General features: G+C 42.2%; 2 protein-coding genes across 9 annotated transcripts in view; one reads left to right on the top strand and one right to left on the bottom strand.

Annotated features, from left to right (window-relative positions):
• Nucleotides 1–11,074, top strand: part of TSPAN5 (tetraspanin 5) — a 117,787-nt gene extending 106,713 nt beyond the window's left edge. For 2 of the 3 annotated variants that reach the window (XM_073340758.2, XM_073340759.2), the window contains 4 exons: nt 479–604; nt 4,486–4,533; nt 4,685–4,801; nt 5,557–11,074. In XM_073340758.2, the coding sequence (XP_073196859.1) occupies nt 479–604; nt 4,486–4,533; nt 4,685–4,801; nt 5,557–5,622 (357 nt within the window). In that variant the 3' untranslated portion in view covers nt 5,623–11,074. The remainder of the gene's footprint in view (nt 1–478; nt 605–4,485; nt 4,534–4,684; nt 4,802–5,556) is intronic. The other variant, XM_073340760.2, reaches the window with a different exon arrangement.
• RAP1GDS1 (Rap1 GTPase-GDP dissociation stimulator 1) overlaps nt 10,610–16,657 on the bottom strand; it is a 160,713-nt gene continuing 154,665 nt past the window's right edge. For all 6 annotated transcript variants that reach the window (XM_073340755.2, XM_078852442.1, XM_073340749.2 and 3 more), the window contains one exon: nt 10,610–15,561. In XM_073340755.2, coding sequence (XP_073196856.1) covers nt 15,320–15,561 — 242 coding nt within the window. In that variant the 3' untranslated portion in view covers nt 10,610–15,319. The remainder of the gene's footprint in view (nt 15,562–16,657) is intronic.

The following is a 16,657-nucleotide window of genomic DNA, read 5'->3' as shown; positions in this document are numbered from 1 at the left end:
GAAGGCCCTGTGGAGGAACCTCGCTTTGCTGCTGTACGTGCTGTGCCATATATGTGGAAAAGGGACGTTGACTGGCACTGTCAAACACTTTTTATACATGCTTAGTTCAATTTAAAATTAATATAGATTAACACTGGACCAGATCCTCAACCGGTGTAAATCAAAGCCGCTCTGTTGGCTTCCAGTGGAGACATGTCCACATACAGCAGCTGATTGTCTGGCTCATTGGTGTATCGTACTGAAGATTCAGTTACTTGAGACATTTGGCCCTTCGTGGGTGGGTTCTGTCCGCATACAATCCTTAACAGGGAGTTATTGTAACAGTGATTTAAGACCCACTTTCCAGGATGGGACTGGGAGTGAATTTTGATTTTTCTTCATTGCCAGATACCCTCTAATCTCCCGGTGTGTGGTGTTGCTGGTGACATTCCTTCACGTGCAGAGTCAGAGTGTTCTCATGCTTGTGTGTTTCCTCTAGTGGCAGTGCTGTGGCGCCTTCGGAGCTGACGACTGGAACCTCAATATTTACTTCAATTGCACGGATTCCAACGCGAGTCGAGAGCGCTGTGGCGTGCCGTTTTCATGCTGTACTAAAGATCCTGCCGTGAGTGCGTTGCCAAGAGGGTGGTGTGGTTCTTCTGCTCCTGACTTAAATCACTGCCACACGATATGGTGCCTTCTGTTAGGGGGGTTGTGTGTGTGTGTGTGAGCGAGATGTCTGTTTATTTTAGCCCTTGCTTTTCCTGTCCACTTCAAGGTTTAACTAGCAGCTCAACCTTGTGCAGTCAACATCAGTTTGATCTCCAGTCCTGAGAGATGACTTCAGAAGTCTCCATCTTAAGCTTTGTACTTGCTGTTTTTCATTTGAATGAGGAACTCACTGCCTTGGCTGGGTGCATGTGTTGTTTTTAGCACAGCTAAGGGTCGTAGCCTGGCCTTGGTTAGATGATGGTTGCTTTCAGTTTAGTACCAGGCTGTTTCACCCCCACCCCTATTCCCAGAGGCTCTAAGGCTGAACACTTAGAGGAAGAAATAATATTTTTAACAGACATGTCTATTGGTTATTATTTGCTTTACTTACCTTTTATATTGTGGTAGGCCACCATGAGGTTGGGTCCCAGTGTGCTAGGCAAATCTAGAATACATTACAGTCAAAGCCTCAAAGAACTTAATGTGTTTTACTATTGAATTTGAGACAAGATTGGAAATCCTTCTTCTCTCTCTTCCCTCACAGATTTGTTGTGTGACTGACTTTGCTTTAACGATAACAACTAGGCCTGTGTGCTGGGTGGTGGGCACCTTTATCATGCAGTCAGCTGAAGTGAAGATGATCTGTTTGAGGGAGATGCTTGTTTAATGAAGTTTCGTAGCATTTTATGATGGATACAATTCCATGTTGTCGCTTCACTTATAATGCGCAAACAAGCTCAGGGTGCATTTTTACCTGTGAGATATGATCGATAATATGGGAGACAGGTTACTGACTGTCCAGGATTTGGTATAGGGATACATTAGTGCACCTATAGATTATTTTGTGACTAATGTTACACATTATGTAGACTTTCTGTTGATTAAAAACCAACCTACCTTTTCTAGTGTCATCTAGTTTGTCAGTAATGGCTTTCTTTCCATGATGAGTGAATTTTACTTCCTCGCTTTGAGTACTGTAGCATTGCCTGAAGCTAGGCAGGGGCCCATAGGTCCCACAGAAGCTTTCTGCTCCTGCTAATCCATCTCAGACTTCACTTTGCAACATCATTTGCTATTCTTGTCCTCCTCCTCTCCTGAGAGGTGACTGCCATTTGCACAACGCTGTCCTAGTTGCTCTGTGATGTGAACAAGCATTCACAATAATCTGAAGCCACCATCCAACCAGTCACCTTATTTTTTGAACATTTTCAAGCAAACTGGAAAATAGATTATGCAAATGTGTTACATTTCTGTACCACTTGGACACTACCCCTTACATACACACAAACTGCTTGTCATAACCCAGTTTTTAAAATATATTTGTTAGAAAACAAAACCAACAATATCCTTATAAATACCTAATCCATGCAAAAATTGTCCCAACATCTTTGTGTGTGTGTGTGGGGGGGGGGGGGGCATCTGGGGAAGATGTACAATAACTGTAGAATTAAAAAATAAATTTCAGTCCTGTTCACTGTAAAGAAGCAGCACGATTGATCAGTGAAATAACGGATCTCTCCATTCTATAGATTGTGTCCACAAGTGTTCAGAGTCATCTTGTAACAAAGCTACAAGTCCTGCAGTTGTAGCAGGATGCCTAGGTTTAACAACTCCGATATCCCCCCTTTCCAGACACAAGCCACTGTGTGGTATGCTCTGTTTTTTGGATGTCTTGCCAGCTTCCCATAACTTTAGGAAGCAATCTGTATATCCAGTGTCTCAAAATATGACCAGATCCTAAGGGGAATGCACAGTCAAAGAAATCTTGTAATTTTAGAATGAAAGGTCTACAAATAAAGTCTGTATGATGGGTTTCCCCCGCACCCCCACCCCTGGATGTGAAACGAGCTCCCACGTATCGGGGATTACCATCCTATGCCATTGTGTTGGATAGGTCTTCTGAACACTAGAAAGTAATAGGAGGTGAATTTATTTCCATATTGTACTTAATTCTTATAAACGCTAATGCTTAATTCCTGCATCGGTCATTCAAGAAGCCCTAGTAAAATGGTGTAATCAACATATACTGAAAAGAATAGGGCAGGGGTTCTCTCTGCTTGCAAATAGGAGTGAAGTGTCATCTCCTGAGGAGGGTCAGTTCCCCAAGTTTTACCTTCCATTGTTTTGCTTGACAATTGCCTTGTGCCTCCAGACTCTTTAAGAAACTTCATGAAGGTCAAGGGAAGCACTGGGGCTGTTTAGACTTACAAGTTACAAGTTAAAAGTAATCTGCAAGAGTTACAAGTAATCTGCAAGACTGAATGAATCCCAAGTTTAGGTGGCAAAGGTCCCACTTAAGCAGGGCAGAAGGCATTCAGAGCCGGAAGGAGCTTACAATCCACCTGTGTCAAATTCTCTTGATGCTTTCTCCTCTGTTGAAAATACACTGCAATGCATTGTTCTCTCATACAACAGTTACTGGGGTCGGGAGAGCAATTCTCCATCCCCCGCAGGGTGAGAGTCATGTGCACCTTGGGTGGGGAAAGCTCAGCCCCAGGGATCTCACTGCATCTGAGGAAACTGGTGACTTTATTGAATGGTGCCTTCAACAAACTAGAAAATACCAAGAGGCATAATTTACTGGTTGTGGGCCAGAGTGAGATTATTATTATTATTATTTTTTTTAAATGTGCTGGATGCCACCCCTGCTGGGACCTATAACTGGCCTTGGCTGAGTTTCCAGGTGAGCTTAGCAGATCACCTTTCCACACATTATTGTTGTAGGGAGAGGGACTGTTTCACTAGTTGTGTCTCTGTGTGCCGTCTTGGCGGACTCGGAGGACTGAACTGGAGGTTTCAGAGTCAAAAGCATGAATCTGTACAGCTGGAGCTGCAGAGCAAGGCTGTGTACCTGGGAGCTATAACAGACCCATACCCTCTGTGGATTGGGCACAGAATGGGAAATGTAATGTGTGCTGAGTGGGTTACACCTACAGCAAGCTGGGGAGGCTGCCACTGGGCCTCTTGAGGGTCTCACTGCTAAATGTTCCTTCTCGTTCCTGGTAGTGGCAGTCATGATTGGGTTTTGGTATTGAGAAACCTGTGGCTGCCTTCCAGAGGTGACACTGGCAGTTGAGAGTCCCAGAATGGCTGCTGCATTGTAAGCTTTCTTATTAGGGTGATGTTTCTCTTCAGATTAACTTACTAAAGGACTAGAGTGTGTGCAGTGATTTGGGTTGCGTGGGATGGGGCCCTGGAATACTACTCACTGAGAAATGCCCTTTGGAATAGTTTGTACTCCCTTCTGTGCATTCCAGAGCTCTAAAGTGAGGGACAGTACAGTAGGAGAATAGCAAGTGACGACTCCTCATGGGTATCATAACCTCCTGTGAAAGGGGTAGGTGACAGAAAAACACAACTTCTCTCTCTCCTCTTCCCCTTGCCTTTGAGGGAGAAGCACAACCTGTGTCCTGGGCTTATAAAATTGCTCTACAAAACTAACATGTTTCCTTTGGAATGGACCAGATTGTGCCAAGTGACAGGTATTTTCACACACAGTCACCGCTCCTCCCAAAGTGACTTCACTTCATCCCCTATTCACATGGCCCACGATGAATTCTGGACTAAACTTGCCCTATCCTTGGTGTATTTTTCAGGGACAAAGCATGAACATTTCTTGCAGGAAGTTATTTTATTTGAATAGAAGGCTCGTTCCCCAGTTCCTCCTTTCCTCTGCATAGAATGTCTGTGTCCGGGATGTGGGGTTTATCGCAGGCTGAGGGGGAGAAAATGTTGTGGGAGTCCATTATTACTGGAAGCACTTCTCCTCACTGTCTTTCTTTTTTTCTCCCTTAGGAGGATGTCATTAACACTCAGTGTGGCTACGATGCCAGGCAAAAACCTGTAAGTGGGGGTTTTTTTTAGTGTTTTTTTTTTTTTTTAAAATCATACCTGATTTTGTAAGGATCTGAGTAACTTTGGGGAAGCAAGTTATAGAATTGGAAGTGAAGGTTGAGCTAATTATGTGTGTTTTCATCCCTCTTCTCCTTTGCAGGAGGTTGACCAGCAGATTGTTATCTACACTAAAGGATGCGTCCCCCAATTTGAGAAATGGCTGCAGGACAATCTTACTATAGTTGCTGGCATCTTCATTGGGATTGCGTTGTTGCAGGTAAAGCACACATTCCTCATAAGGAAGTTACAGAGGAAAAAAGCAGAACAGGGAAACACTCAACAAGAGAACTGGAAATGAGGCTGTTTCATTGTTTAATAACCTTGAATTAGTGGTTTTCAATAAGAGCTAACTTGTGAGTTAATAGCTGAGGCTTCATTGTGTTAAAGGATATTTTATGTTTATCCATAGAGGGATGTTTATCCGACTGCCCTCAACCCAACTCTGCACTTCGTCAGATTTGGGGTGGGCATAGGGTTGCCAACCCTCCAGGATTGTCCTGGAATCTCCAGGAATTAAAGATTAATCTTTAATTAAACACTATCATGTGATGAAACCTCCAGGAGCATGTCCAAAGAAAATTGGCAATCTTAGGTGAGGGCGGAGGGGGTGGGTTTGGGGTGGATTTCAAAGATTGTAGGGTGGTCTTATTTCTGACCTTATCTAGACAAGCTGCCAAAAACATCACTTTTTAAATTGCTAGTGGGAAGAAATTCTAGTAGTCTCTGACTTCAGATTAAAGGCACGCTGTTGATTTGGAAGCCAGTCAGTTTCAGACAAAAAATGAATTTAAAGGAGTTTCAGTTTTTACATTTGCTCCTATGCCCCCTCTGCCACCTTCTATAATGTTTTTACCATTGCATTTCTCAAATTTCTTTCTCCTGTTGCTTTGTCAAAGTTCCACACCACCCAGGGAAACTGTACCCAAAGGACTGTCAAGTACACCCAGTAAATGAACTGTCGTCTTTTTCCAGATATTCGGGATATGCTTAGCCCAGAACTTGGTTAGTGACATTGAGGCTGTCAGAGCCAGCTGGTAAAACTGCTGAAATAACCGCCACAAGACACTGGACAACTGAAAACCTCCAAAATCTCCAGTGTGTCACTCCGACACCAAGCTGTATGGACATGGGTGACAGGGAAGCCTTCTTTCCCAAGCGGTCTCAAGTCTACGCTGCTGGTACTGCAGTGAACCCTCGCTTCTTGGGGTTGGCTAATGGGTGGGCTGTTTAAAATCTGCGCTCACTGATAGTTTTTTTTTTTTTTTTAAATCACCAACAAGCTGTTGAGCCATGAATCTCTACTGTATCCTTGCTTCTGAATAACAGGTGGACACTCTCTCTTTTTTTTAATTGGTGTGTGTCAATGGGACAGAGTTGCATTGTGGTGTGTGGATATGCTGTTTATTCTCCATGTCATGAGCTCTTTGATAGCTGCCAAATGTTCCTGAGAAGGTTTCTTTCTTCAGTACATGCTGAAGGAACCATCTTCTTGTTTTTCACAGCTAAACATAGCTGCAGATCTTTCTGAAACTAAACCCATCAAACAAGAAACAACTTTCCACTCATCAATTGTACGTTTCAAGAAATTGTTTTAAAAACTAGGAAAAACTTTTATACAAGCGCTTCCAGACTTTCTGTCTGTAACAATCTGTGGTTGGAATCAGCAAGATTGAAGGGATAATTATCTAAATTTTCCAGCATCTTTCTTCGAGCAAGCATGAGGTTTGGGGGGGCTCAGGTGTATAATGTTAAAAAGAGAATGAAATATATGTTAACTTAAAAAAAAAAAAAAAAAAAGTCATGAAGTAGGTACCCAAATACCCTGGCTATATCCATTGATTCTTTGGAATTTGGCATAACCTGATGTATTTGGGGCTGTCACTAATATTAATGCTTTGTTATAATTGTACAAAATTTCTTCTAAGGTGGTTCCTTGATCCTTTTCTAGCTGAAGTTTTGATTTTCATTCTTTTGTTCATTCTTTCATTCTGACCTGCATGAGCTATGGAATTAGAATCGGAGAGACTTTGTTTTTAAATCCCTGCATGTGTTTCAGTAGGCTTCTAATCCAAATTTACTTATTTATTGGTCGATGCACTTGATTATGGAATGTTCCTATCCCCTTGGCTTGGAAGGGGGAAAGGAGGACAGCTTTGCTATAGTAAATGCTTCCCAAGAGTCAGCAATTTTTTTCATTTGCTTATCTGTGTGTGTTTCCCATCCTGCCTCACTCTGTCTGAATACAACAAAATGCTTTCTTGAACCAATAGAATAAAAGGATATTTTTAACTAAGAAGAGTGTATTGGGACCAACAGCGAGACTTTTGGTCCTTAAGAAAGGGAAGAAGCGATAGAGTTTGGACTATAGCACAAGTATTGGAAGGGAAGGTAGATCAAACTCCAGCTAGATGTCTGTCATCAGCTTTTATTTCAGTAATGGTGTGATCGTGCACCTGATGATAACTTGGGTAGCCAGGGCACTTCATATACATTTAGCTTGTTTTATGGCCCTGCATAGTGTCTGTGGGCCCAATCGTGCCGGGGCTGACTGCCCTCATCTCTCGCTTCCCTCAAGAAGTAGTTGCGGGTGCTGGGCATCTATCAGGAGGTGCGTTAGCAGCATTCAGGACTGGCCCAATGTGTCCCCTAAATTGAATAAGTCAAGAGCAGAAAAAGTGAACACACTTGGATGCCATTTTCTTTCAAATCAGTATACTAACCTCCCTTGTGAGAGATGCAATACACGAGTGTCTATACACTTACACACACTTTTTCTGCATTCTGGTTGTGTGGAGACAACCTGCATTTCTGCCCACAAAGGCTGGCAATATGCACCATTATTCAATGGCTTGGAAGAGCTGAGCAGTGCAGTTGCACTCTTGTCTTTTATTTGGTGTTACCTCAATCTCCAGTGAGCTCCACCTGGCCTGTAGCCGGCAGCATCCACACCCTTTGGCGTTTGCAGTTAAAGACCAACGGCAACTTCAAAGGACTTTTTTAAACTTTGAAAGTGTTTATAATACATTATCCTTAATAAAGGTGGTTCAATCTCATCAGAGTGTTACGTTTTTCTTTGCCACTCCTCTTAACTTGGGGAGCTATTGTTCATTTACCCTCAAGGGAGCACAATATTTTGCCTGATGGCAACAGAATGGAAAGTTTATTGAGCTAAAGATGCTACCACTTTGTTTTGTAGAATGGTGCGGTGTGGAGAGATCAGAGAAGCAGCATTCAGGAAATACATCCCTCTCGCCCTAGTGAGAGCATTGATTACGAACCAGCGCTTTGATTTTAAAAGTCCACATTACAGAATCCTGGTTGCCATTGATCTTTAATGCTGCTGCTGCTTCTGCTGCTATAGGCTTCTGAAGACAACTTCCATTCTTCTACTTGAATTTCCACAGTCGTACTGTAATTGACTTTTGTCTTCTCCTGCTGGTTCTCGTAGTTTCCTTCTCCTATTGCAAAGTCACAGTTCTGGGAAATGCCAGCAGCAGAGTATTGTGCTGATAGGAAGGGAATTGCTCTTCAAAAGGGGGAGACTTTGTTCTCGTGACTTTCAGGTGCATATGCAGAAAATGTACAAAGCTTCCTCTAGGTCCCTGAGTGACTGCTGTTTTAAGAACCACTAAAGAACAATCTTTATTTTTCTACAACACTTTGTTGCTGCGAATACTAATCCTGCTGTTTAAGATGGTTTTGTTGTTGTTTTCCCTTCCCATTTTTGCAGTCATTTGTGGTCAAGCCACATGGAATGTTCAGAACCAGCTGCCTGTGCTGCATGTTCAAAGCCCACATGTGTATGCAGGGAATGTGTAATAGTGGCTACAGCTACACTCTGAGATTGGGGTGTGAATGTGATATCCCTGCTTGTGCGATCGCCCAGTTAGTGCGACTATAAACAGCAGCATAGCTGTAATAGCACAGGTGACAGCTACTGCAGCTACGCTGGTATTTCTACTCCTTCTAGCTGGATGATAGCTAGTGCAAGCATGTCTACATGATCGGGGAATCCCCCCTCCCCCAGCTTTCAGTGGAGACATAGCCTAAGAGTGCCCACTTCCATGTGGAATTTAGGAGGGCAGTTTGGAAAACCATGCGAGGCCTTGGCACCTGATATATTTGACACAGAACTGACCAAATGCAAACCATATTTCTCCTGGAAAGTTCCATTAAAACTTCAGGTGGGTCACAAACAGACCATGGATGCTGGCAAAATAGGCTTAACTTCCAGCAGGGTCTTGTTAAAGCAATAAGATACAGTAGGTATTATATTTCTGGGCAATTTCTAGTATGCCTCAGGTGGTAGTATTAGGTGCAAGTCTGAGGGCCATTTTAACCAGCCACAAAGTGCAGTAGCTGCTCCAGAATACGTCGCCAGTCAGCTTTCTGGTAGCCTCTTACGGAGTGAAATGTTTGCATGTGCGAGGTGTTATGTGCGTGGCTATGGCATTAGCTGACAGCTGATCTGAAAGCTTCAGCTGTGTCCAGAGTTCTAAAGCCATTTCAGAGTTCAGATACACACACTCACTCTGGCTGATCTAACCTCTAATCACTCTGCCCAGATTCTTAGACCCTTTTGTTGTTGAACACCCTCTTTTAAAAAATAATTATTTGCGATGTCTTACATGACCAAATTTCTGTGTTTCAGCCTGCACTTTTCTCTTGTTGGTTTGAGACCCATAATATCGACTGTGGCTCTTGGAGTTTGAAGTGGTGGAGATTGTTGCTTACATGTTCTCTGTCCTCTAAACCTTCACCTTCCTTTCCTTTCCTTTCCTTTCCTTTCCTTTCCTTTCCTTTCCTTTCCTTTCCTTTCTGAGAGATGCTAATTGTAGTGAATCAGGAGACAGAACCTGGTTTGGTAGGTTCTGGTGTGTAAATAGTAGCATGCAAATGAAATGGTTCTTGCACATGGCTGCTATTCATCGTAAATATGTATTTATACTCATGACAGATATACAATGTGAGAGTTTGCTGATCAAAATTAAGGAGAATGGTCACTTAAGCTTTACATATCAATTGGTTTGAGCCAGAAATGCTTTAATTGCCTGCCATCTAGTGTCTGCCATGTAGAACTACAGCTGTCCTGTGTGTTGTGAAGGTGGAGCAGCTTTCCATTTTTGCTTTGGGTAGTTGAGGAACTGTCTCTCTGTGCTGCCTGCTTAGGATCTGAAAAGGTATTGACTGTAAAATCTAGGGGTGAAATTCAACCCTGGCTGAACTCACGGGGAGTTGACACCCCTCATGCCAGGACTAAATTTGGTGCTCGGTCTTGACTTGGCGTGGTCCTAAAATGAACCTGCGTTTTCACTTCTTCAGAAATGTCCTGGATAAAATTGGTTCCAATTACCAAAGACAAATAAGAGAGCCTCTGAATGCAAACGTTGGGGTCCGTTCCCCCTCCTTGCTAGGCGTATACTTTTTTGGAGTAATGCTAATGATACATCCAATTCATATTGCATTGAAAGGAGAATTGATCCTCGTCTGTTTAAGGCACAATCCAGGTTCCCAACCCTCATATCCTTTTTATCTGCCAAAATTATTCCAAATATTAATTTGAGTCTCATTAACCCAGTAGGCTGAAGTTGTCTAAACTAGGCCACTGCTGGTAAATTTTGTTTCCTAAAAGCCATTTAGCTGTCAACTTTTAATGTTTAGAAAGAAGAGTTCACATCTCTAATAATATGCAGTGTAAAAATAGTCATTGTGACTTGTAATATACACCAACCTGGTGATCAACAGTATAGCATCATTAGTCTTTTTTGTTTTGCAGTACGAATGTCAGCAACAAGCTCCATCCATGTGTCTCCATATGCATTCTGTGTGCATAGTAGAGATGGGCCTGAACCAAAACCATGATCTGATCATCCCAAGCTTTGGGGAGATTGGGATCTGGACCCAAAATTTGTGACTCAGTCCTGTCTCTGGTATGTAACACCAATCTAGTTCATGGAGAATCTCTCTCCTCAAATCATCATAGGGTACAATGAAGGTTATTCGTTGTATTTACCTTTGTGTAACGTTTCTTTTTATCTGAATGTATTCTCTTGTGTTGCTTTTTTGTTTTTAAATCTGTGAGTTGCAAAATTGATTGTAAAAGCCAATTACACTTATTGATTGAAAGTATTGCTATAACAGAACTGCATGCTGGTAGAGTTTGACTTGAGCTTTAGTTGTCTGTTTTCCAACTGGTCATCTTCAGTCTGGAAGAAATGCCTAGTTCAGGTGCATATGTATTGCTTATATTTGTCATCTTTAGCATTAGAATGTGGTGATTTCAAAGGATGTAACTGGACTATACTTTGGAAGTTAACACAACTTCTTGGTAATTCATTTTAAGCTATTGAAAGTGGTCTTGATCATGCTATTTGTGTTTTTTAATAGGTGCATTTTTAGGAATGTTTTAATACATTAATGATGGACAATAGTTTTAATAGTTGTGCAGTATTCTGTATTTACTTGAAGTAAATCATTTTATATGCAATTTGTTAGATAATTACAATTTTATAAATAAAATTGTGTGAAGTATTACTGGTGAATGTTTACTTTTCTTTCACTCTAAAGGTACAAATACACTTTTAGCCCCCAAACCTATCTGTCATCACTAGGACATTTCATCCTAAAGTGTACATAGAAGATTACGTTTTCATTCTGCCGGAACAGGCTGTTAAATGAAATAATGGCTGGTGTAAGCAAAGATCATTCAAACACCAGGAACCCCCACATCTACTCTGATGTGAACTGTGGTAGGAAACTGGTAGCTAAATAACTTAGCTGTGTTGAGGACGTGAGTCTACTTGTTTTACCTATTTCCAACTATGATCTGTTACTCTTCAAATCCCAGAGGACACAATTTAGCACAGCTGTTGGAACTTCAGCCTAATTATTTTAGTGATCTTTTAGTGTCCAAAAGTCACTTATCTGGTAGTTCGGAGCATGGAGGGAACCTAATGATTCACCATGACAATTTTGGTAGAGGGCAGGTGGATACCCTGGCCTTTCTGAGGGTAGCAATTAAGTCTTTAATGCTTCACGGACAACCATACAGAATGGCTAGTTTTCGTGCTAAAATGTAAATGAGTTAAGTTTACAGCTGTGCTAAATTCTTGATTGTTTTCATTGTTCTTCTTGTGAATATTTCCATATAAATTTCAGATTAAAAAAAAATTTTACGTACAGATTTGTGAAATACTGTCCAGTGCAAAATCCCTAAAATCTATGATCTAATCAAACGCTGCATTAATTTCACAACTGATCCCGAGTATAAGTAATCGCAGTAATTTTGAAGAGTATAATAGTTTAAAACATGGTGGCGAGGAGGGGGGGAGGATTTCAAACAACTGCAGTTGTTAGTGTTCTCCCATTATAGCCCCGGTCGTTATCACTTGCAGATAAATTGAACTGTTTTCCATTAGAGCGGAAAAAATGCTTATGTCCATCTTGGCAGCATTTGTGTCTGTCTTTGTTAGTAGTGCATACACCAGCGATTCCCAAACTGTGGGTCGCGATCCCAAATGGGGTCACGCCATCAGCAGATGGGGTCACGGTCATCCCTAGTATGTGGCAAATTCCATTTTGCTCTGGACAACCTGACCTCACACGAACCATGTGTATGAGGTTACACTGTGCAAAGAATGCCATTTTGTAGACCAGTTGGTGTCCTCTATGCAGTATGACCTCACATATACTGTTTGTGCGCGGTCATGCTGTGCAGTGGATGCCATTTTATTCTACAAAATGGTGTCCTCCATGCAGTGTGACCTTGCAGGTCTGGTGCATGTAAGGTCAGGCCATGGGGAGGATGCCATTTTGTCCTTCAAAATGGCATACTCCATGATTTCTGGGGTCCTGAGAGGAAATAATTCAGTAAAATGTGGTTGTGCTGGCAAAAAGTTTTGAAACCACTGGCATACACAGTACTAGTTAAGTATGAAGTTTAGGTGCGGCCAGTGAGGGCTGGGGGAAGGTTTATTTCCAGGTTCATCAAGAAATGGCAATACCAAGAAATCCAATTTCTGAAACTCCCTGAAGAGGATGAATTCTGCCTGAACAGAGGATCAAGGTGAGTAATGCCAAGTTACAGTGACTGTAATGTTGCCACAACCTTTGGCTTGTACAGGTGACAAGTTACAATGGAGGTATTAATGACCTTTTCTGATTGTAGTACGAGCATACAAGGAAAGTTTATTCTGCCTGGAATATCTGCGACCGACACTTCAGGTTGTAGAAATCTATGTTTATATTGAGCCTACTTTAGATTGTTCCCCAGCCATTGGGGATGTATGAAGGATATATATTGGTCTCATTTCCTTTACCTTTGAGTCTTAAAAATCTTTGGACACCCAGTAAACCCCATTGCTTCCTGTGACTTGTGTTTGTATTTAATTCTTCCAATTCAGAGATGACAATGCCTATTTTTGAAACACAGACCAGAGCATTGTCGTTTACAGCCAATTTCACTGCTAAGCTGGGACCCCAAGGGCCATATTTTAACCCAGCCTCCACATCTGTGGTCCACCATTTGTTCAGCAATCCTCTGTCAAATGCCATTTGTGTTCACAGTTGTCTTCACACATGCAAACAGTTGTGCTTGCAAAATGGTAAATTCAAATGTTGAGGCCATTTCAATATATATAGTACTAAGATTTTGGTGAGAGATTTGGGTGAGGGTGCTTTGCCCCTTTTAAGTTTTATTCAATAGAAAAAACATGGTTTCATCCCATGATGCAACTTTCATCTAAATTAGACTCTCTTCTAGGAGACCACAAGCTTCCCTGTGTGTGTGTTCTCTGTAAAGCATCATCATGTATCTATAGTACTATAGACCTATTATAATAAACCCAGGTAAGTTAAAGCCGTAGACCTAGGACAAGACTTGGCTAATTAAGTTCTGATGGGTGCTGTTATTTCTAACTTAATACTGATGAGGCCTCTGGTGCAGGACACGTTGAGGTGGAAGAAAGGTCATCTGACATCCTGACTTTGTCAAAATGTAGGTAAACCATTGCAGGGTTTTTTTAAAAACAAACATTTTAAATTTCCTTGTTTTCAGAGCAGACTGTCATCGATAGTGGAGGTGCAATTGGTTGCTGCCATTTGCCCTTGTGTGATGACATTTCACCGTTAGTCAGGGACCAGCTTTTCATCATGGACCAGAGACTTGCAGCAGTATGGACCAGGAAGGTGCCTTGATAGTGTCAGGTAGGTGACGAGGCACATGGACATGAAGATAAACTACTGATTTCAGAGCACTGTTGCTGCATGAAGGATTTACCTATTTTATTGGGCCCTTTCTATTAATCATGGGACCTATTCAAACACAGATTTATAGATTTCTTTTTAAGGCCAGAAGGGACAATTACAATCATCTAATCTGACCTCCTGCATAACACAGGCCATAGAACTTCACCCAACAATTCCTGCGTCAACTTGTGGTTCAATTGAAGTGTATCTTTTTAGAAAAACATACGGTCTTTAACATCTGAGGGACGTGTGGTCGCAGCACAACTTGCTTTATTCCTAACTAATGGAGCTATTGGTATTATGTGTATTCTTTACTGTTTCATGATTGAGCTCCTTTGATAACTGTTAAATTATACATTTAAAAAGCTTACATGCTGTTTCTGGTCGATGGCTGTGGCTAATAATTATCCATTTTCTGCATGATTATTAATTGTCTTTGGGATGGCATTTCGAAGTTCCTGTGTCCATATTGCTGGATGTTGCAGCCTTCATGGTCTGAATGAAACTCCCCAGGAGGTTCTATTTTTATTTAAACAAATTATATCCAGTAGAGTCTGTGGTTTAATGCAATGCTTTATACAGAAATTTAATTTGCGAAAAAATCGAGTGTTCCCTTTTTTTTAACCTTAAATATCTGCCACCAGGAAAAACTTAGGGGGCTGAGTTTTTCCCAGTGAAATATCTTGTACGAAGCCAGGCTGATAAGATACATGAAACACTTTTTGTTCAAATGTTAGCAGATGTGTTTTTGGAGAGGCTGATTATTTGAGAGACAGTAAATCGAGTCTACCGCTGTATGACGGTTACAAGTCAAATGCAGTAGCTCGATAGGGTTAGGAGGAGCAGACAGTATGGCAGCTCCAACTCCTTTCAGCTTAGTTTGCAGTAGGCGGTAAACAGTGAGATGTCTGACACTACAGGCATAAAAATAACTCGACCAGTACAGGTTACAGTGTTATCTATCGACTGTACAGCTATTCTTAAATCAAACTTCACTCCAGCAGTTTGAACTCATTTGACTTCAGCGAAATGGATAGTCAAATGCATTTCAGATGATACAGTCCTTAGATCTGTGCAAGAAATATTGTTTTCCTCATTAGCGGAGGCTCTTTGACTAAATGATTCGATAGCAACAACAAGTACTGGGGTATGCAGAAATGTGATAAACTTCGATCCAGTCAAAACAGCAGAGGGTTCACTCCGACATCCATTTCTGTGTACAGGAAGCTCTCCCTTTTTGACATGATTATCATCAGTGCTATAGACCATCTCCCAGTAAGCTGGATGATGACAGCTACGGTTACACCAGGCCCTAAGGGATATAAATACTCCTGGGCATAAGTGACTTGCTAACTGCTTACTTAGAGAGCGAGCTCTTTGGGGCAGGACCTGTCTGTGTGTGTTCAGAACCTAGCGCAATGGCTCCCGGGCGCTACCGAAGCACAAAAAAATCAATAACTGACTGGGATTGGGATGAAACTCCTTCTTTTTAATGGGCATGTTGTTGTACAGGTACCCACGTCAGGGTTTCTAGCATCTTCCACTGAAGCATCTCGTATTGGCTGCTAGTGTTTGAGACCAGAAGTCGGACTACCTGGATCACTGACCTGATTTTGTATGAGAATTTATATGTTCTTACATCATCAGTTTGACTCCGGCTCCTCTCAGAGCATCTCTGGCAGTCAGTTGTTTTGCTTGAGACAGTGTCAGGGCTAGAGGAATTTGAAGTCCCTGAGGGCAGAAAACAAACCAAGTAAGTCTATACTTAAGAAAATCTCCCTTGCAACAGCATTTGTGGAAGATGCTTCAAATGATGCTATGCCGTTTTCTGTCAGGGCCAGGGCATCCAGTTCAGTGGCCCAGGGACACACATGGCCTTTATCCCTGGGAAGTAGACACTTCAAACAAGACATGTGCTCCTCTAAATTCACATTTCTCCTAGTCAGAGAGACATTGGATAAGGTAGTGGCTAAAAATGTGGCCAAACAGTCCCTCCGCTTTCCAGGTAGTGGTTTCTAGTCTTGTCTTAGAGCATTACCAAACAGTGATGCTCCGCCTCCTTCCAGCCATCTTCCTCAGAGATCTGACCATCAGGAGACAGATTCCAGAAGATTCAGAATCTGGTATCCACATTGGTCAAATACAGGAGCCCAACCACTGCTCAGTGCCTTCAGCTACTGGGCCTCCTGGTCTAGAGTGCAGGGGTCACCTCATAGGTGGGATCACACATCAGGTGCCTTCTGGCTTTTCTTCTGAAAGCATGAGAGCATTCCCCAGTGTGCATGCAACTTCAAGGACATGTCCCGAAACAGGTCCTTAACTCCCTGAAATGGTGAACAGCCCAGGAAGATGTTTGTACGGGTCTTTCCATATGCTTGCCAGACAGGTTCTCATCACCACCATCTTGATGGGATGGTGAATACATCTGCAACCCAGAATGGCACAGGGTATCTGGAGCCCTGGAGAAAGGAATCACAGCATCCATCTCTTGGACCTCAGGGTAATCAAACCTTGTTACGTTTTGTCCATGTCCTTCTCAGAATCAGAGTCTGACAGCTCTCCTCCCTCAGTAGAGGAGGAGGTGTCTTGAGTCGGAGGACTGATACCTTTAAGGCTTTTTCTTAGCCTTTTTTTTCCAGTTTGGATTTTTTTGCATGTTTTGCAAGCCTGGCTGCCCGCCTATGCCATGAGCAGGGCCTTTTGTGGCTAGTCTTGTACAGGACCTGGAGCCTTCAAGGGAGAAATTTCCAGGAGTCCTCTCCCATAGGCTCCCACTCCTCCCAGGGTGGAGGATGGGGACTCACTGCCAGAGTTTCCTAACTCAAGC

Source organism: Lepidochelys kempii, chromosome 4 (genome assembly GCF_965140285.1).
Source record: "Lepidochelys kempii isolate rLepKem1 chromosome 4, rLepKem1.hap1, whole genome shotgun sequence".
NCBI lineage: Eukaryota > Metazoa > Chordata > Testudines > Cheloniidae > Lepidochelys > Lepidochelys kempii.
This window is presented reverse-complemented; position numbering and strand designations above follow the sequence as displayed.